Source organism: Oncorhynchus tshawytscha, linkage group LG30 (genome assembly GCF_018296145.1).
Source record: "Oncorhynchus tshawytscha isolate Ot180627B linkage group LG30, Otsh_v2.0, whole genome shotgun sequence".
NCBI classification, from domain to species: domain Eukaryota; kingdom Metazoa; phylum Chordata; class Actinopteri; order Salmoniformes; family Salmonidae; genus Oncorhynchus; species Oncorhynchus tshawytscha.
The window spans coordinates 25,387,150-25,407,471 of record NC_056458.1 but is presented as its reverse complement, the minus strand read 5'-3'; the positions used below and the strand labels follow the sequence as shown (position 1 = coordinate 25,407,471).

Genomic DNA, 20,322 nt, shown 5'->3' with positions numbered 1-20,322 from the left:
CACACCTCTTTGAGGTTGTTGATCTGCTGGATGTAGCTGGACTGGGCTGACTCCAGCTGGCTGATGTACCAGTACTGGTCTCTGCACTTCTGGAAGAAGGTTGGCGAACGCACCTGATACCTGTTCAGGGGAGAAAAGTCAACTCAGCAGTCAAAAATGACTCCAATGAAGACACTAAACCCAGAGTTAGAAATGGCATCTTTCACTCTATTAGTATTAGTGGTAACCTGAGGACCAGGGTGTCAGTCTGCATGTTGAGGTAGCCCTCACTGGCCAACAGGTCCAGTCTGAAGAAGCGATTGTATCCCCAGCACTCCCCCACCTCAAAGTCTGATGCAAACTCCCTGATGATGTTCTTAGTGGGGTCGCTGGAGGCCTGATGGACCATCTCCACACGATACTCATATCTGTAGACACAGAAAATACACACGTTGAAGGTGAAATAAATTCAAATGAAAACTTCAATTCAAAGAAAGAGAATTACAATAATTTTACAAAAACATACTTTGACGTTTCAGGGAGTCCTGCAGATAGTTCCAAGAAAACGGACAGATAGTTGCCGCGCACTACACCGTTGCCATCCTGAAGGGAAAAACAAACACACAATATAGCTGCAAGCAGCAAGCAGGGGTTCAAGCTGGATCGGATTTATCTCTAGAGAAACTGTGCAATGTTCACATTGAGTTGACAGAAAAAAACTGAACAAAATGGAATTCAAATAATTGAACCGACATCGAACCAATTTTCAAAGTTAAATACTTTACACGTCTTCTTCTCCAGAACCAAATGGACCGATTGGTACATAGCATCTATGTACCCATGTCTTCAAATCATATATTTTCCAGGACTCCAGCTCAAACTATATGGCCGCTTTAAAAAAAATATATATAAATATTATTATTTTTCATGCAAGCTCTTTGGCTATGAGCCAATGAGCTTGCATGAATGTTTTTTCCTGTCCAACAGCGCTACGATGTGGCCAAACTGAACCATAATTTACAGCTTAGCTAGACTCATATCCCTGAACAAGGGTGCCAAATTTCATCACTCTGACTCAAACAGATCAAGAGATATAAACGTGCCCGTTAGAGCATCATCATGTGGTCGATTTGAATGTGCTTGCATATGTTTGGGACATATGTACCAAGTTGTTACAATACGATCATCAGTGTCTGATTTATATGTATTTATGTGCCAGACCATGCCCACAATAATGTTTATTGGTCAGTAGAGGCCAAGTTGTTTGATATACTAGTGTGTAATTTAGCATTAAGAGACCTTGGTCCAGAGGTCATATATCAAGTTTTGTGCAGATTGGTCCTTCGGTGCCAGAGTAGCATATTAAGTTTTATTCACAAAATTGTAAATGGCGGAAAATCCATCATGGCGGACCTTATGGGTTTGAGGCAAATGTCTTCCTTGTGAAGAGACGGACCTATGTTCAAATTGCATGGGAGGGTGTGGCCTTGATGCACCCTTCTAGCTCTTACCAACTCACTGGAATTAAAAATGTTTCAGCAAATTGGCAGAAGGAACATAATAAATATAGCTGCAAGGAGCAATGTTGGGATTCAAGCTGTGGGCACATCGCTCTAGAGGAGCTACTTCTGTACTCTTTATCATGCTTGCCAAATACCACAAATCAGATCATGCAATATGCATACTTTGGACTATTTTTATGGTATTGACTACTTTAAACTTTTTCTCCAAAACCGCTAGACTGATCGGCACCAAATGTGGTATATATAATCTATCTTCAAACACAATATTTTCCAAGACTCTTACTCAAACAATATGGCCGCAATAACCTTGCATTAATTATTATTTGTCCAACAGAACCCCCATGCGGCCAAACTGAACCATACGTTACAGATTAGCTAGACTCATAGCATGTGTGCCAAATTTCATCACCAAGCCAAACAGATGGAAAGATATAAACGTGCCGTTTTAGCTCCAACACAGTCGATCTGAATATGCTTGCATATGTTGAGTCTTGACAGTGTTTTGAACAAGTTTGGTTAATACAAGTATTAATGTTTGATTGATATGCATTAATGTGCCAGGCAACACTCACATGAACGTTTATTGGTCAGTAGCACCATGTTGTTTGACATGCTAGTCTGGAAAATATTCAGTTGAGACCTTGGTCCATAGATGCCATGTGAAGGTTCATCCAGATAGACCCAGTGGTCCCGGAGGATATGTGATTTAAGTGTTTTTCACTCAATTCAAAATGCTGTAAAATCCATTATGATGGACCTTCTGGGTCCTTGATGCAAATTTGTTCCTTGTGAGAAGAGGGACCCTATGCACTGAATTTCAGGACCCTAGGTTATATGGGGTAAGGCGCATTACCTTTCAGAGTATGCAATTTCAAGTGCCTGTTATAGCGCCACCTTGTGGCCAATTGGCATTTATCATCATGTCAAGTTGCACCCTCCTCTGCCTTACCATCTCACAGGAATTTGCATGTTACATTTTCCCTGTAAGAAGAACCGGTATAATAAACCAGAAGAAACCAGCTTTGCTGCTTGAACCCATAATTATGGTGAACATTAAACCAGAGAGTTTTTCACAATCTCCAATATTGACAACTTAGTTGTGAAAAAGGTGACATATCAAATCTAGTAGTTAGAGTAAGATACGATGAACATAAGAGATCATTAGTAGTTTAGTAGCAATTACTACTAAGTATTAGAGAACACACAATTGTTGGTGTCTACTCACTGGATAAACCTTGAGTCTCCAGCAGATGCCAGATATCTGGAGTGGGGGGCTATAGACGGGATCTGCCCTCTGTCTCAGGGTGCTGTAAGGACAACGCAACACACAGGCAGAAAAACAAGTCAGATAAGAAGAACCCATTCATTAAAAAAATACAATTTCAACTGCTTCTTGGTGAAGTGTCACAACGAGAGAGAAATTGCTCATCATGGGCAGACGTGTCCCTGGTTGCCTTAATTAGCAGCTGGAACATAAGCACTTAATCCGAGCCTTGGACCTGGCAACCCCAAATAAAGTATGAGCAACCCAATGGGGTGCTTTGTACTATTTTCCAAGAAACGGAAGCTAAATGATGTTTTGTTTGATGTTCAAAGACTGTCGATTTCTATTCCTTGTGCATACACATGCTCATATCCAAACATTTAAGACTACCTGAAGTTGGCCAGAACAAAAGTGCTTGAGTCATAGGCAGGAACCAGCTCACTGTGGAGAGAGAAAGTTGTTCCGTAATTACACTTCTCAATGTCATGAAATATCCATTAAAAGCATAATATCTTGCTGCATTATGAATAATGCAAATGTATATCTAACCATACAAAATTGAACTGAACATCTATATCTAAAAGTGGATCCTCTTTTCTCTGACAACAATAAAAAATGTAAAAAACACAGCTACAGCAGTCTAAAAAGAGGGTCCGGGGCATTTTCTTTCTTAAATCAAGCTCTCTAGTCACAGGATCTGTGGTTTAGAACAGTACCTAGGAAGGTGTGCAGGAACAGTATAATGGATTTAGTGAAGTAGGTTTAGTTAGTATGTTACCTGGTGAAGTCGGGGGGGACTGGAGTGGTGACAAAGGACTGCATGGGCTTGCGGTGAACCTGCTGGAACATCAGCAGGATCTCTGGGCTCTTGGAGATCAACTCACTCTTACTGCAGGAGCGCAGCTGTAGGACAGAGAACCACACACAATTGAAGAGCTTTGCAGGCATGACGCACTCAAGGTAAAGTTTGACAGGCGATGAAAAAGCCTAGGTTGTGACTTCAGAGAGGTGAATTCATAAGAAAACACCTGTGTGAAGGTTTGAGAACAGCTGATAGTCATTTGAGTTAGGACAATGTAAAAAGCATTAAAAGACCCTAAGAAAAGTCCTGAAAGATTTACATGGCAGAATGTGTGAACTGTGTGACTAACAGTTGAAGCCAGGACACCCATTCTCTCAGGGCACTGGTGACCATTGAATTTAGGCTGTTTTGAAATAAAGAAATCTCTGGACTGTGAAATGGGCAGGATCATCAAGCTCTTGTCAATCGTTGACTCATCTCACCATAAAATCTTGGTGTTTTTCACAAGTTTCAAATCAGGGAGAACGCACCTGGTTTCTTAAAGTTTCAAATCAGTTCGCTCAGAAAACAAAAAGTGAATATCAGTAGTCTGAAGTTGCTTCCTATCCTTTTCTCCCTTTCTTTATCTGCACTGATGTGAAAGAACTGGACAGGTGAAAGCACATCATGGTCATGAACATCACTGCTTTGACCATCCTGTCTGTTCAGGGCAAGTGCAGATGAAGAGGATATGAAAAGACAGAAAGCCTCTAGACAATTGGTGGCTCAGTGCATCCTCTCGCTCAGCTTCCTGCTACACAGAGTAGAGGTCGACCGATTATGATTTTTCAACACCAATACCGATTATTGGAGGACCAAGAAAAGCAGATACCGATTAATCGGCCGATTTGAATTTTTTTAAATGTATTTGTAATAATGACAATTACAACAATACTGAATGAACACTTATTTTGACTTAATATAATACATCAATAAAATCAATTCAGCCACAAATAAATAATCAAACATGTTCAATTTGGTTTAAATAATGCAAAAACAAAGTTCCATGCTCAGAACATATGAAAGCTGGTGGTTCCTTTTTTCATGAGTCTTCAATATTCCCAGGTAAGAAGTTTTAGGTTGTAGTTATTATAGGACTATTTCTCTCTATACCAAATTGTATTTCATATACCTTTGACTATTGGACGTTCTTATAGGCACTTGAGTATTGCCATTGTAACAGTATAGCTTCCGTCCATCTCCTCGCCCCTACCTGGGCTCGAACCAGGAACACATTGACAACAGCTACCCTCGAAGCATCGTTATCCATCGCTCCACAAAAGCCGCAGCCCTTGCAGAGCAAGGGGAACAACTACTTCAAGGTCTCAGAGCGAGTGACGTCACCGATTGAAACGCTATTAGCGCGTACCCCGCTAACTTGCTCCGGAGTTGATAGACTTGAAGTCATAAAAAGCTCAATGCTTGAAGCATAGCAAAGAGCTGCTAACAAACGCACAAAAATGCTGTTTGAATGAGTGCTTACGAGCCTGCTGCTGCCTACCACCGCTCAGTCTGACTGCTCGATCAAATATCAAATTATAGACTTAGTTATAACACACAGAAATACGAGCATTAGGTCATTAAGATGGTCGAATCCGGAAACGATCATTTCGAAAACAAAACGTTTATTCTTTCAGTGAAATTATGGAACAGTTCCGTATTTTATCTAACGGGTGGCATCCATAAGTCTAAATATTCCTGTTACATTGCACAACCTTCAATGTTATGTCATAATTACGTAAAATTCTGGCAAATTAGTTCGCAACGAACCAGGCGGCCCAAACTGTTGCATATACCCCGACTCTGCGTGCAATGAACGCAAGAGAAGAGACACAATTTCCCTAGTTTAATATTGCCTGCTAACCTGGATTATTCAACTAAATATGCGGATTTAATAAAATATACTTCTGTGTATTGATTTTAAGAAAGCCGTTGATGTTTATGGTTAGGTACATTCGTGCAACGATTGTGCTTTTTTCGCAAAGGCGCTTTTGTTAAATCATCCCCCGTTGGGCGAAGTTGGCTGTCTTTGTTAGGAATAAATAGTCTTCACACAGTTCGCAACGGGCCAGGCGGCCCAAACTGCTGCAAATACCCTGTCTCTGTTGCACAGAACGCAAGAGAAGTGACACAATTGACCTAGTTAAAAGAAATTCATGTAAGCAGGAAAACTAAATATGCAGGTTCAAAAATATATAATTGTGTATTGATTTTAAGAAAGGCGTTGATGTTTATGGTTAGGTAATCATCCGTTTGGTGAAGTAGGCTATGATTCAATGATAAACTAACAGGCACCGCATCGATTATATGCAATACAGGACAAGCTAGATAAACTAGTAATATCATCAACCATGTGTATGTAGTTAACTAATGATTATGTTAAGATTGATTGTTTTTTAAGAAAATATATGTTTAATGCTAGCTAGCACCTTACCTTGGCTCCTTGTTGCACTCGCATAAGAGGTATCCAGCCTGCCATGCAGTCTCCTCGTGGAGTGCAATGTAATCTGCCATGATCGGTGTCCAAAAAGGACGATTACCGATTGTTATGAAAACTTGAAATCGTCCCTAATTAAATCGGCCATTCTGATTAATCGGTCGACCTCTAACCCAGAGTGCTGTGCGGTGTGGCGTGCCAGACAGCCACCGAAAACACTCACTTCCCACTCTCCTAAACACCTGCCTCCACAAACCACAAGACAACACAGTATGTCCTGCAAGAAACACCCTCAAGCAGGTACAACACATTCCAATCCACTTGTAGTGCTACCTACGGCATTCCTGGTGTTAAATATTTTTTAAATGGTACACTGTATACTGGTATGGTACAAGTCCACATACCTGATGTTCCACCTCCTGCAGGAGAGACTCCAGTAGCTCAGTCTCTTGGGTGAGGGAGGTCTTCTGACCTGTTGGGAGAGGACATTTTCATATAAAAATAATATTTTAGTGACATAGAAGGGCATTACAGTGACAAGAGAGAAACACAAATGGTGTCATGAAATTTGCGTACCCATGAGGGTGATGAGTTTGTTTTTGAGCTGGTTGTCGAGACGGGCAATCATCATCTCTACTGCATTACGAATCTCTCGCACTCGCTCGTCTTTGGCCCCTCGCACTGCTTCCACGTTCCTCTCCTGAGAGAAGCAGAAAACATATGTTGAATTAAGGCAGACGGTTGCGGCGTTATAATGTATTTTGGTGGAATGGTAACTTCATCTGTCATCACAGAGGGATAGACTGGAGGAGGCATCCCATCACAAGAGGCAAATTAGCTGTAGTGCCCTTGTGCCATCTAGTGGCAAAATTCAGCAGTGTGCAGTAGTGATATTGATACTATTTTCTCATGTGTGCTTCTAACCAAGCTAAAAAAGAAACAGTGGCCCTCACCACCTCCTGCACCAAGCTGATGAGCTCCATGAGGCGGCGACGGAGCTTGGCCACCTCCTCGTTCACCTTGGACACGTGCTGCTCGTAGATCTCAGCCAGAGGCTTGAAGGTGTGGCCGCCATGCTTGGAGAAGGAAAAGGGGTGAAGATCAAAATACAGGAATGGACTGACTGGGCACTTGTTTTGTTATACCAAAGGGATGTGGGGCTTGACTGCGAATACTCCTCTGTGGGCCACTTACCATGCCTCCCCACAGAGCACATTGGTGGCAGATGCACTTCTTACAGGTCCAGCAGAACACACTGAGTTTCTCATGGTGATTCTCACACCTGTAGACAAACCATAGACAACTGACACATCTAGACCCTCTGGAATCTCTTTTCAACACATTTTAAGTCACATTAAGCAGGTTTCGATCCAACCTTTTATTGCGAGTAAAGTAAATTTCGGACAAAAAAAAGTCAACATTCTATAGCTAGAGGACTCCTGATATCTCCAGGAGTGATAATTTTTTGTCTTTATCTGTTGTCTAGTACTCTCTTTTTGCTAGCTAGGACATTATTTTAAGTGCTGCCTGTCTTCGCATTAGCCTACTTGGTGTGAACTGCGACTGCTCAAAACTTGCAGATGATTCTTGACACATCTAAGGGGCAGGGCAATTTGTGACTTGTTTTGGTAATCAGTGGTTGTATTGGAGGGGGAGTGGTTTCTCCTCTCCTAGGCATTCAGTAATAAGTGTTAGTACTTCAGTCTCCCCTGTTTTCTCAACGGCAGCTGTAAGCGGTGGTCGAGTCAGTCTCGTCCCCGAAACAAAGACTGCTCTGCCGAGGTGTTCGGGGAAGGCTCCACACCACTCTCTCGCTTGAGAATCTTACCAAGTTATTTTCTGATGATCTCATTTAGCCCTTTTGTAGCTTTGGCAACTATGCGTGTTTTCTATTCCATGTTCGCTCCTCTCCCTGTAAGCTTTACAGACTCTTCTCCCCTGTTGCTGCATCTGTTGCTAGAGCCACTATCACTCTAAATTTCAAGCTTCTTCCTTTAACCCCAGGAAACTCTTTTCCACCTTCTCTTCACTCCTTAAATCCTACACCCCTTCTTCCCTGTGGATGACTGTCAACCACTGAATATGTTTATGACATCTGCTCCTCAATCACAGCCTATTGAGTCCACTGGTCCCACTCACACGGAACTACCCTACGCCTTCACCTCCTTCTCCCCACTCTCTCCAGATGAAATATTGTGACTGAGGTCTGGCCGTCCGACAATCTGCCAGCTTGACCCTATCCCCTCCTACAGACTCTCTCTGGAGACCTAATTCCATTCATAATTTCCCTCATCCCTGACTGCGTCCCCTCTGACTTCAAAATGGCCAGAATGCTCCCCACAAAAAACCAACACTCGAGTCGTGATGCAAAAAACTATGGACCTGTATCCCTTTTTCAAAACACTCGTGTGCTGCCTCTGATCAACTCTTATCGCTCTCAGAATGCTCTTCTTGACATTGGGCCAGTAACCAAAAGGTTGCTAGATCAAATCCCTGAGCTGACAAAGTAAAAATATGTTGTTCTGCCCCTGAACAAGGCAGTTAATCTACTGTTCCCAGGCCTTCATTGTAAATAAGAATTTGATCTTAACTGACTTGCCTAGTAAAATAAAAAGTCAGGCTTCATGACGGGTCACTCAACCGAGACTGATCATCTGCGTGGAGGCTCTCCGCACTGCCAAAGCAGACACTGTTCTCATCCTCCTAGATCTATCCACTGCCTTTGACACCGTGAGCCATCAGATCCTCGTCTCCACCCTGTCAGGGCTGGACGTCTCCAGCGCTACACACCCTTGGATTGCATCGTACCTGGCAGGCCGCTCCAACCAGGCAACGTGGAGAGGATCTGTGTCTGCACCACATATTCTCACTACTGGTGTCCCCCAGGGCTCGGTTCTAGGCCCTCTTCTCTATATACACCAAGTCCCTCGGCTCAGTCATATCCTCACATGGTGTCTCCTATCATTGCTATGCAGATGACACTCAACTAACTACTTTTCTCCTTCCCCTCTTCTGAGACCCAGGTGACGAGACGCATCTCTGCGTGCCTGGAAGATATCTCAGATTGGATGTCAGCCCACCACCTCAAGCTCGAAAAGACTGAGCTGCTCTTCCTCCCGAGGAAGGTCTGCCCGCTCAAAGACCACTCCATCATAGTTGACTTCTCCACAGTGTCGCCCTCCCGGAGTACTGAGAACCATGGAATGACCCTGGACAACACCCTGTCGTTCTCTGCAAACATCAAAGCAGTACCATGCTCCTGCAAGTTCAAGCTCTACAACCCTAACTCAGTCAGTCCTAATCCAGGCACTTGTCATCTCAAGTCTGGACTACTGCAACTGGCTGTTGGCTGGGCTCCCAGCTTGTGCCATCAAACCCTTGAAACTTATCCAGAACGCTGCAGCCCGCCTTGAATTTCAACCTTCCCAAGTTCTCCCATGTCACCCAGCTCCTCCACACACTCCATTGGCTTCCAGTCGAAGGTCGCATCCACTACCAGACCATGGTGCCTGCCTCCGGAGCAATAAGAGGAACTGCCCCTCGCTACCTCCAGGCTATGCTCAAACCCTACACCTCAACCCGAGCACTCAGTTCTGCCACCTCTGGTCTCTTGGCCCTCCCATCCCCACAGGAAGGCAGCTCCTGCTCTGCCCAGTCCAAGCTCTTCTCTGTCCTGGCACACCAATGATGGAGCCAGCTTCCCCCTGAAGCTAGGACAGCAGAGTCCCTGCCCATCTTCCGAAAACCCCACCTCCACAAAAAATATCTTATACGACTAAGAGCTTTTTTGTGCACTTCGTCATGAGACTTTTTATCCGAAACAAGTTTGTTTGAATGGAACACAACTCATTTTTTGCAGTCATTTTTTTTAATGCCGATTTTAGAATTTTCACATTAAAATCGGTTTCAAATTGGATGGAAACCTAGAGCCAAACAACAAGCCATTTATAAACTCAGCCCACTTTACAATGTGCTGGGCCTTTCACATTTCTAAGCTGAAAGGACACATTGTTCTAGGTTGCTTTTGCCTCATACTGCATTTAGTTTAAATGGGGCCCAGGTTGTGTTTGAGGTCTTCAATTCTAACAGAAACATAGGGTATGGATAGACAGGGGGATCGAGGGCAGAGAGAGAGAAATGGAGAGAAAGAAAGATGTGGTAGTGATGAATGGGTCAAAGGGGAGCGAGGGATGGAAATTAGGGATGCTGGGGCTCACTTGTCCTTGTCGTTCTCCTCGTGTTTGGAGAGATTGCAGAGCTGCAGGGTGTCCAGCTGCTGGGTAACCTCTTCAGCCCAGCGGCAGTTCACCAACTCCCGCAGCTGCAGTGGTGCCCTGGAAACAGACAGACACACAAACACGGTCATACACAGACATGATCGGTCTTGAAAAATAATGTGGCTATAATGGTGGCTACAGCCCAAGTCTATCCAAAACCATCTAAATCAAACAATTTGGACAAAGGAACAGTTACATACAGATCTCCAAGTTCAGTATTCCTTAAGATTTATTTAAAAACATTTCTTTTAGCATCATTAATACTGGCACTAGATCAGTCCTCACTGTGAATTTTGGGGGAAATCTATACTTTATTCCCCCGATTTACTCTTAACTCTGCTACCTGAATTCTAATAAGGTTGTTCTGGAACATAATCAGTCGTAGGCTAACACCCGCTGCATTTAGCCTAGCGGTTAGAGCGATGGGCCAGTAACTGAAAGGTCGCTGTTTCGAATCCCGAGCCAGCAAGGTTGAAAAATCTGCCGTTCTGCCCTTGAGCAAGGCAACTAACCCCCAACAACAATTGCTCCCCAGGCACCGAATAACATGGATGTCTATTAAGGCAGCCCCCGTACCTCTCTGATTCAGAGGGGTTGGGTTAAATGCGGAAGACATATTTCAGTTGAGCAACTGACTAGGTATCCCCCCCCCTTTCCCTAGTCCCTGCCAGGAATACTAAGTACTCTGTTCAAACACAGAAGGGCTTACCGACAGTGTGGGCATTGGGCTCTCTGCTCAGTCAACCAGCGCTGTCAATAGAAGAGGTTACATGTCAGCATTGCAGATGAGGTTGTAACACTGTATAGATGTTTAGGTTTTTACAGGATGCTAACACCCATGACTGCCTCGAATTCCTATATTTGTAGCCTGACACTTCAAAATAAACACTAATGATAATTGTTCTATACATTAAAATCATAGTATAACGACAGTGGAATATTGGTTTTCCCTTAACATCTTTGGGGTAGGGGGCAGTATTTTCACATCCTGATGAAAAGTGTACCCAGAGTAAACTGCCTGCTACTCAGGCCCAGATGCTAGGATATGCATATTTGGATATAAAACACTCTGAAGCTTCTAAAACTGTTTGAATGATGTCTGAGTATAACAGAACTCATATGGCAGGCAAAAACCTGAGAAAAAAATCCAACCAGGAAGTGGGAGGTTTGTAGGTTTTCAAGTCTTAGCCTATCCAATATACAGTGTCTGTGGGGTCATACTGCACTTCCTAAGACACTAGATGTCAACAGTCTTTAGAAACTTGTTTACTACTGTGAAGTGGGAGAGAATGAGAGCTGATTGAGTCATGGGTCTGCCAGAAGGCCATGTGCTCAGTCAGGCGCACGCCCGTGAGAGTTAGCTCCATTCCCTTTCATTTCTAAAGACAAAGGAATTCTCCGGTTGAAACATTATTGAAGATTTATGATAAAAACATCCTAAAGATTGATTATATACATTGTTTGACATGTTTCTACGAACTGTAATATAACTTTTTTGACTTTGCCTGGACCTAGTGCCTGCGCATTTGGATTACTGTATTAAATGTGCCATCAAAAAGGAGGTATTTGGACATAAATGGACTTTATCAAACAAAACTAACATTTATTGTGGAACTGGGATTCCTGGGAGTGCATTCTGATGAAGATCAAAGGTAAGTGAATATTTATAATGCTATTTCTGACTTTTGTTGACTCCATAACATGGCGGGTATCTGTATTGCTTGTTTTGGTCTCTGAGCGCTGTACTCAGATTATTCCATGGTGTGCTTTTTCCGTAAAGCTCTTTTGAAATCTGACACAGCGGTTGCATTAAAATGCCTCAGTCTGAACAATCATACTTATAACTGACACCATTAGTCAATTAAGCAAAAACTTTAGCAACCAATTTCTTGTTTAAGGAGAAGTATATCTTTAATTCCATGCATAACAGTTGTATGTCAACATTTATGATGAGTATTTCTGTAAATTGACATGGCTCTCTGCACTTTCACCGGATGTTTGAGGTAAAACATAACGCAAAAAGTATATGTAAACAGAGATTTCTGGATATAAATATGAACTTTATCGAACAAAACATACATGTATTGTGTAACATGAAGTCCTATGAGTGTCATCTGAGGAAGATCATCAAAGGTTAGTGACTAATTTTCTCTCTATTTCTGCTTTTTGTGACTCCTCTCTTTGGCTGGAAAAAAACAGTGTTTTTTTGTGACTAGGTGCAGACCTAACATAATCGCATGGTATGCTTTTGTCGTAAAGCCTTTTTGAAATCGGACACTGTAGAGAGATTAACAACAAGTTCATCTTTAAAATGGTGTATAATTCATGTATGTTTGAGGAATTTTAATTATAATATTTCGGTTTGAATTTGGCGCCCTGCACTTTCACTGGATTTTGGTCAGGTGGGACGTTAGCGTCCCACGTACCCTAGAGAGGTTAAGGCCTGTAGATTTTCCCCTCACATGCCAGCTGTGAAGTGTTACGCTAACAAGCTAGTCTCGTTGCCCGTGGCGACATGTCACTCACCCGTATGCAGCTGAAGCAGCAGAGTTTGGAGCAGTGGGGGCAGAGCCGAGCATCCCTCAGCTTTTCCATACAGATGAAACAGCGGAACACCTCCGCAATACTCTGTGTGGCAAGATAGAAGTCTTAAATATTATCAAAGCAAGACTGGAACCATTATACACATGGACAGGAATCAGTAGGCTCAAATGTGGCGTATGATACATTACATTAATAAAGGCCTAACTTTAAATATTTTCTGTATATTTAGAAACAGTCAACTGGCAGGTGTCTTCACTGACATTTTCAACATGTCCCTGATTAAGTCTGTAATACCAACATGTTTCAAGCAGACCACCATAGTCCATGTGCCCAAGAACACGAAAGCAATCTACCTAAATTACTACAGACCCATTGCACTCACATCCGTAGCCCTGAAGTGCTTTGAAAGGCTGTTAATGGCTCACATCAACACCATTATCCCAGAAATCCTGGACCCATTCCAATTTGCATAATGCCCCAACAGATCCACAGATGATGCAATCTCTATTGCACTCCACACAGCCCTTTCTCACCTGGACAAAAGAAACACCTATGTGAGAACGCTATTTATTGACTACAGCTCAGCGTTCAACACCATAGCGCCCTCAAAGCTCATCACTAAGCTAAGGATCCTGGGACTAAACACCTTCCTCTGCAGCTGGATCCTGGACTTCCTGACAGGCCACCCCCAGGTGGTGAGGGTAGGTAGCAACACATTGCCACGCTGATCCTCAACACTGGAGCCCCTCAGGGGTGCGTGCTCAGTCCCTTCCTGTACTCCCTGTTCACCCACGACTGCATGGCCAGGCACAACTTCAACACCATCAGCAGCCAGATCACCGACAACGATGAGACAGCCTATAGGGAGGATGTCAGAGACCTGGCCGGGTGGTGCCAGAATAACAACCTATCCCTCAACGTAACCAAGATTAAGAAGATGATTGTGGACTACAGGAAAAGGAGGAGCGAGAATGCCCCCATTCTCATTGACGGGGCTGTGGTGGAGCAGGTTGAGATCTTCAAGTTCCTTGGTGTCCACATCAACAACAAACTAGAATGGTCCACACACACCCATACAGTCATGAAGAGGGCACGACGAATCCTATTCCCACTCAGGAAACTAAAAAGATTTGGGATTTTTCACTGTTGTTTTTATTTCTTTATGTACCCATTGTTCCCCTAATATCTTTATTTTTTTTTTATTTTTTAGAAGTTGCACTGTAGGTTAGAGCCTGTAAGTAAGCATTTCACAGTCAGGCCTACACCCGTTGTAGTTGGCGCACATGACAAATAAACTTTGATTTGTGCACAATGAGCACAGGGGGGGCTCAGTCATAGACAAGGAAGCAGGAATCAATTCTCATTTGGTACAGTTGGTGCACAATCCGATGTAAATTACTGCCTGGTGGGGTGAGCTATATTTGGAACCCATAACCCAGTCTAATGCCAACGTTGGCTGAGAGCAAAATCTCTAGTCTAGTGATATGTCCTGAGCTCAGGAGTGCTTGCATCCATCCATCAGTTTAGGGAATTTTCTAGTTAGAGCAGCATGTCAAGTTGTTCACTCAAATGTCATAGAGATAGGTATTTATCTAAAAGCTACACAGTGGGGTAACCAGTGACATACGTGTGCGTTTATACTGGTGTAAAATGTAAACACACCTCAACACTTTGTTCATCCATCTCAGCCAGTTTGCTTTTCTTCAAATGGAGGAAATTGGGTGAAATATGAATCCAATACCTATTTTCATGGAGAGAAAGAAAACAATAGCGTCAAACGAAAATGTAGATAAAGGTCCAGTCAAAAATAGTGTTTTCTTGTCACTTCCAACGCATGGAGGAATTAGTTCACGATATCAAGTAATGTTATTGTTCAATAACTTCTAACGGACAATTGATTTTGGCTATGTGTGACAGGTTAGCTAACGTTAACTAGCAAGGTGAGGTGGTCTCTTTGGGAACTAACAACACTGCGGTTTCCAAAACGACTATATTAATTACGCATGGTGTTAAACAACATAGCCGACTAGCAACACAAACATAAAATAAAACCAAGGAAGGTGTGCGTGATGAGGGCGAATTCAAACGTATAACTAAGGTTAACTAATAACGTTAGCTGATTATGATAGCTAGCTAACGTTAGATAGCTGGTTACCTTACCTTCTCAGATGCTAGCTGGCTTAGCTAGCTATTTCTTCTTTCTTCAGAAAGGCATTGATAACACGCAGATGTTCCACTATTATTTTGGATGTGTGAAATTGGTAGCGTCAACTAGCCTGATTCCTAACCTTAACTATACAATAAACGAGTTAGCATTAAGCATCGAGCTAACATGGCCCTTCACTAGCTAGCAGCCCAATTGACAGACAGCTAAATTGCCTCCACTGTAAATATCAAATTCATACTGTAGACAGGCTTCATTCAATGATACGCGTGCACGCAAAACTAGCATCGTTTTTGCAACCCGTGGCTACATTTGTTTTTCTTCCATGATGCAGGCTATAATCTGCTGCAGCTACATATCATATCACCATTGGAGACCATTGCCATGTTTATCGCGATTGCTTCAACCAATGTAAAACAGCTGAAGCGGTGGAAGGTGGGACCTTTCTCACAGTTATCCAATGAGCAATGGCCCGTATAAATATGAGAAGGGTAAATCGACACACCCACACATGTTATAAAAGCAATCTCTACAAGAAAGTGGGAAGACAAACAGTAACAAAATAATATGAAATCTTATTCTCCCAATGCATTCCTTCCTTCTAAACTCAGCAAAAAAAAGAAACATCCCTTTTTCAGGACCATGTCTTTCAAAGATAATTCGTAAAAATCCAAATAACTTCACAGAGCTTCATTGTAAAGGGTTTAAACACCTTTTTCCATGCTTGTTCAATGACCTATAAACAATTAATGAACATGTACCTGTGGAACGGTAGGCAATTAAGGTCACAGTTATGACACTTAGGACACTAAAGAGTCCTTTCTACTGACTCTGAAAAACACCAAAAGAAAGATGCCCAGAGTGCCTGCTCATATGCGTGAACATGCCTTAGGCATGCTGCAAGGAGGCATGAGGACTGCAGATGTGGCCAGGGCAATAAATTGCAATGTCCATACTGTGAGATGCCTAAGACAGAGCTACAGGGAGACAGGACGGACAGGCTGATCGTCCTCACAGTGGCAGACCACGAGTAACAACACCTGCACAGGATCGGTAGATCCGAACATCACACCCAGGTACAGGACGGCAAAAACAACTGCCCGAGTTACACCAGAAACGCACAATCCTTCCATCAGTGCTCAGAGACTGTCCACAATAGGCTGAGAGAGGCTGGACTGAGGGCTTGTAGGCCTGTTGTAAGGCAGGTCCACACCAGACATCACTAACATCACCGGCAACAACGTCGCCTATGGGTACAAACCCACCGTCTCTGGACCAGACAGGACTGGCAAAAAGGGCTCTTCACTGACGAGTCACGGTTTTGTCTCACCAGGGGTGATGGTCAGTTTTGCGTTCATCGTCGAAGGAATGAGCGTTACACAGAGGCCTGTACTCTGGAGTGGGATCGATTTGGAGGTGGAGGGCCCGTCATGGTCTGGGAGATGTGTGTCACAACATCATCGGACTGAGTTTGTTATCATTGCAGGCAATCTCAACGCTGTGTGTTACAGGGAAAACATCCTCCTCCCTCATGTGGTACCCTACCTGCAGGCTCATCCTGACATGACCCTCCACCATGACAATGCTACCAGCCATACTGCTCGTTCTGTGCGTGATTTCCTGCAAGACAGGAATGTCAATGTTCTGCCATGGCCAGTGAAGATCCCGGATCTCAATCCCATTGAGCATGTCTGGGACCTATTGGATCGGAGGGTGAGGGCTAGGGCCATTCCCCCCAGAAATGTCCTGGAACTTGCAAGTGCCTTGGTGGAAGAGTGGGGTAACATTTCACAGCAAGAACTGACAAACCCGGTGCAGTCCATGAGGAGGAGATGCACTGCAGTACTTAATGCAGCTGGTGGCCACACCAGATACTGACTGTTACTTTTGATTTTGACCCCCCTTTTTTCAGGGACACATTATTCAATTTCTGTTAGTCACATGCTGAGTTTATTTATAGTTAGAAATCTAGCAACTAATGGGATTTCAGTTTCCACTGGTGGTGAATTGGCACTGATTTAATTAGGCCTATATATAATATAAGTAAAAGAAGAAGATGTATTTTTTTCTCTCTATTGAACAAAAAAAATAGAACATTGACTGTAAAATAACAAAATTATTCTAATTGTCGACCCAAAATTCATGACAGTCACTGGATTAGGTTGCATAATATCACAATACTCTCTCAGTAGTCTATTACACTTCTTAATAAAGCATTGTGATGGACTTTAGTTGACAGTGAGAGGACGTTTCTTTTTTTGCTGAGTTTATGTGCAAAATCAAGTTTACTTACAATACCAGTCAAAAGTTGACACGCCTAGGTTTTTCTTTATCTTTACTATTTTCGACACTGTAGAATAATAGTTAAGTCATCAAAACTATGGAATAACACACATGGAGTCATGTAGTAACCAAAAAAGTGTTAAACAAATCTAAATATATTTTATATTCTTTAAAGTGGCCACCATTTGCCTCGATGACAGCTTTGCACACTCTTGACATTCTCTCAACCAGCATCATGTGGAATGCTTTTCCAACTGTCTTGAAGGAGTTCTCACATATGCTGAGCACTTGTTGGCTGCTTTTCCTTCACTCTGCAGTCCAATTCATCCCAATCCATCAGAATTGGGTTGAGGTCAGGTGATTGTGGAGGCCATGTCATCTGAAGCAGCACTCCATCACTCTCCTTCTTGGTCAAATAGCCCTTACAAATAGTCCTTGGAGAGTGTTGGGTCATTGTCTTGTTGAAAAACAAATTATAGTCCCACTAAGCGCAAACCAGATGGGATGGCGTATCGCTGCAGAATGCTGTGGTAGCCATGCTGGTTAAGTGTGCTTTGAATTCTAATTAAATCACAGACAGTGTCACTAGCAAAGCACCATCACACATCCTCCTCCATGCTTCACGGTGGGAATCACACACACAGAGATCATCCGTTCACCTACTCTGCGTCTCACAAAGACACGGCGGTTGGAACCAAAAATCTCACACTTGGACTCATCAGAACAAAGTACTGATTTCCACCAGTCTAATGTCCATTACTCGTGCTTCTTGGCCCAAGCAAGTCTCTTCTTATTATTGGTGTCCTTTAGTAGTGCTTTCTTTGCAGCAATTCAACCAAAAAGGCCTCTGACAAGTTGATGTTGAGATGATTTACTTGAACTCTATGAAGCATTTATTTGGGATGCAATTTCTGAAACTGGTAACTCTAATGGACTTATCCTCTGTAGCAGAGGAAACTCTGGGTCTCCCTTTCCTGTGGTGGTTCTCATGAGAGCCAGTTTCATCATAGTGCTTGATGGTTTTTGTGACTGCACTTGAAGAAACGTTCAAAGTTCTTGAAATTTTCCAAATTGACTGAACTTCATGTCTTCAAGTAATGATGGACTGTCATTTCTCTTTGCTTATTTGAGCTGTTTTTGTCATAATATGGACTTGGTCTTTTACCAAATAGGGCTATGTTCTGTATACCACCCCTACCTTGTCACAACACAACTGATTGGCTCAAATGCATGAAGAAGGAAAGAAATTCCACAAATTAACAAGGCACACCTGTTAATTGAAATGCATTCCAGGTGACTACCTCATGAAGCTGATTGAGAGAATGCCAAGTGTGTGCGCAAAGCTGACATCAAGGCAAAGGGAGGCTACATTGAAGAATCTCATATAAAATAGATAGATTTTTTGGTTACTACATGATCCCGTGTGTTATTTCATAGTTTGTCTTCACTATTATTCTACAATGTATAAAATAGTAAAAATAAAGAAAAACCCTTGAATGAGTAGGTGTGTCCAAACTTTTGACTGTTACTGTATAAAAACTATGCCATGCTCAAAACTGTACTGAAATATGGATTTCCCACTAAACATGCCTTATTCCGAAGCCTAATTTCAACCTGAGGGAGAAATTGACCCACATACTAAATACAGAACGCTTGGAGAGAAGTGGAGCTGCCTTCTGTGAATGTGGGGCAAAATTAATGAGCCATTTTTTATGTCCCCAGTGAAGCTGAATAAAATGTAAGTCTTCCATTCAGGCTAGCCCCATCGAGACACCTCATCCCATTTCCTGGAGGATCCTCTGGTATCAAGCCTGGCTTCCCAGCTAACCACTGAGCCTTGATGAATAGGCATCCAAAGGCATGAATAAAGAAAGTACATCTTACATTTTCTCCCAAACATGTGATCGGGTAAAGCAATATGGTGGACACTTAGATGCAATCTACATACACTCGTGACCCATCCAATTCTATTAAATGAGGAAAAGAGACCATGAGAGATAAGAGCTACATAGCCACAGAAGGCTTCAGAGCAGCCACTTAGTTATGGTTTGAATCAAATAATACATCTTAAAAGTGCAACCTAACACACTAAACAATGTTCATTTTATGTCCAATTAGCTTTTTTAGTTACACTACAGCTTTTCTTCTTAGAAATCGGGTGTCAATTTCTAGCAGCAATTCTGAGGCTGAATGTAAAAGTTTAGCTTACTTCCACCATACCCATTTTATCTGTAGAAAGGATTCTCAGAATTGGGATATGGTTCCAAAGTAACCGGTCCCAAAGTAACCCACGACTGCTGTGCAGTGCCCCATTCTATCTGTACAACTCTGGTCAACGTTTTCACCACAAGATGTCAGTAGCAAGTCATTTGCAGCAGGCAATGAAGGATACGCTACATGATTTAGGCTAGATTTTTGTGTATTTAACTGTTAACAAGCAAGATTTCCTGTAAATTTCCTGTACAGTACCAGTCAAAAGTTGACAAACATACTCATTCAAGGGTTTTTCTTTATTTTTACTATTTGACACTGTAGAATAATAGTGAAGACATCAAAACTATGAAATAACACATAGAATCATGTAGTAACCAAAAAAAAACGGTTAAAACTGTTATTCTTTAAAGTAGCCACCCTTTGCCCCGATGACAGATTTGCACACTCTTGACATTCTCTCAACCAGCTTCATGAGGAATGCTTTTCCAACTGTCTTGAAGGAGTTCGCACATATGCAAATTATAATCCCAGTAAGCGCGAACCAGATGGGATTTTGACCAAGCAGAACATCAGCAGTATGGGTGGAAATGGTGTGAGGCAGGAGGAAAAACCCCCACTAGATTTGCATTCCTGGGGTTTATTCATTGAACGGCAATTAAATACACACTGTAAAACAAGGCAATTCTTATAAATTACATTTCCATAATAAAATAGTGATGTGCCATTCAGTTTAAAAGTTGACAAATATACACACACTTGTTTACAAATCTTTTAGAGACTCAGCAGTCAGTCACAG

At 42.5% G+C, this 20,322-nt stretch overlaps 1 protein-coding gene and 1 pseudogene across 2 annotated transcripts in view; both read right to left on the bottom strand.

Moving 5' to 3' along the window:
• LOC112228524 (E3 ubiquitin-protein ligase TRIM37) overlaps positions 1 to 15,444 on the bottom strand; it is a 37,871-nt gene extending 22,427 nt beyond the window's left edge. For both annotated transcript variants that reach the window (XM_024393916.2, XM_024393917.2), the window contains exons 1-15: positions 15,026 to 15,444; positions 14,528 to 14,606; positions 12,848 to 12,949; positions 11,031 to 11,071; positions 10,262 to 10,378; positions 7,239 to 7,326; positions 6,998 to 7,120; positions 6,621 to 6,744; positions 6,449 to 6,516; positions 3,545 to 3,669; positions 3,157 to 3,207; positions 2,728 to 2,809; positions 506 to 582; positions 228 to 407; positions 6 to 120 (exon numbers count right to left, since the gene is read on the bottom strand). In XM_024393916.2, the coding sequence (XP_024249684.1) occupies positions 6 to 120; positions 228 to 407; positions 506 to 582; positions 2,728 to 2,809; positions 3,157 to 3,207; positions 3,545 to 3,669; positions 6,449 to 6,516; positions 6,621 to 6,744; positions 6,998 to 7,120; positions 7,239 to 7,326; positions 10,262 to 10,378; positions 11,031 to 11,071; positions 12,848 to 12,949; positions 14,528 to 14,548 (1,314 nt within the window). In that variant the 5' untranslated portion in view covers positions 14,549 to 14,606; positions 15,026 to 15,444. The remainder of the gene's footprint in view (positions 1 to 5; positions 121 to 227; positions 408 to 505; positions 583 to 2,727; positions 2,810 to 3,156; positions 3,208 to 3,544; positions 3,670 to 6,448; positions 6,517 to 6,620; positions 6,745 to 6,997; positions 7,121 to 7,238; positions 7,327 to 10,261; positions 10,379 to 11,030; positions 11,072 to 12,847; positions 12,950 to 14,527; positions 14,607 to 15,025) is intronic.
• A 4,513-nt stretch (positions 15,445 to 19,957) lies between these two features.
• LOC112228525 overlaps positions 19,958 to 20,322 on the bottom strand; it is a 19,942-nt pseudogene continuing 19,577 nt past the window's right edge.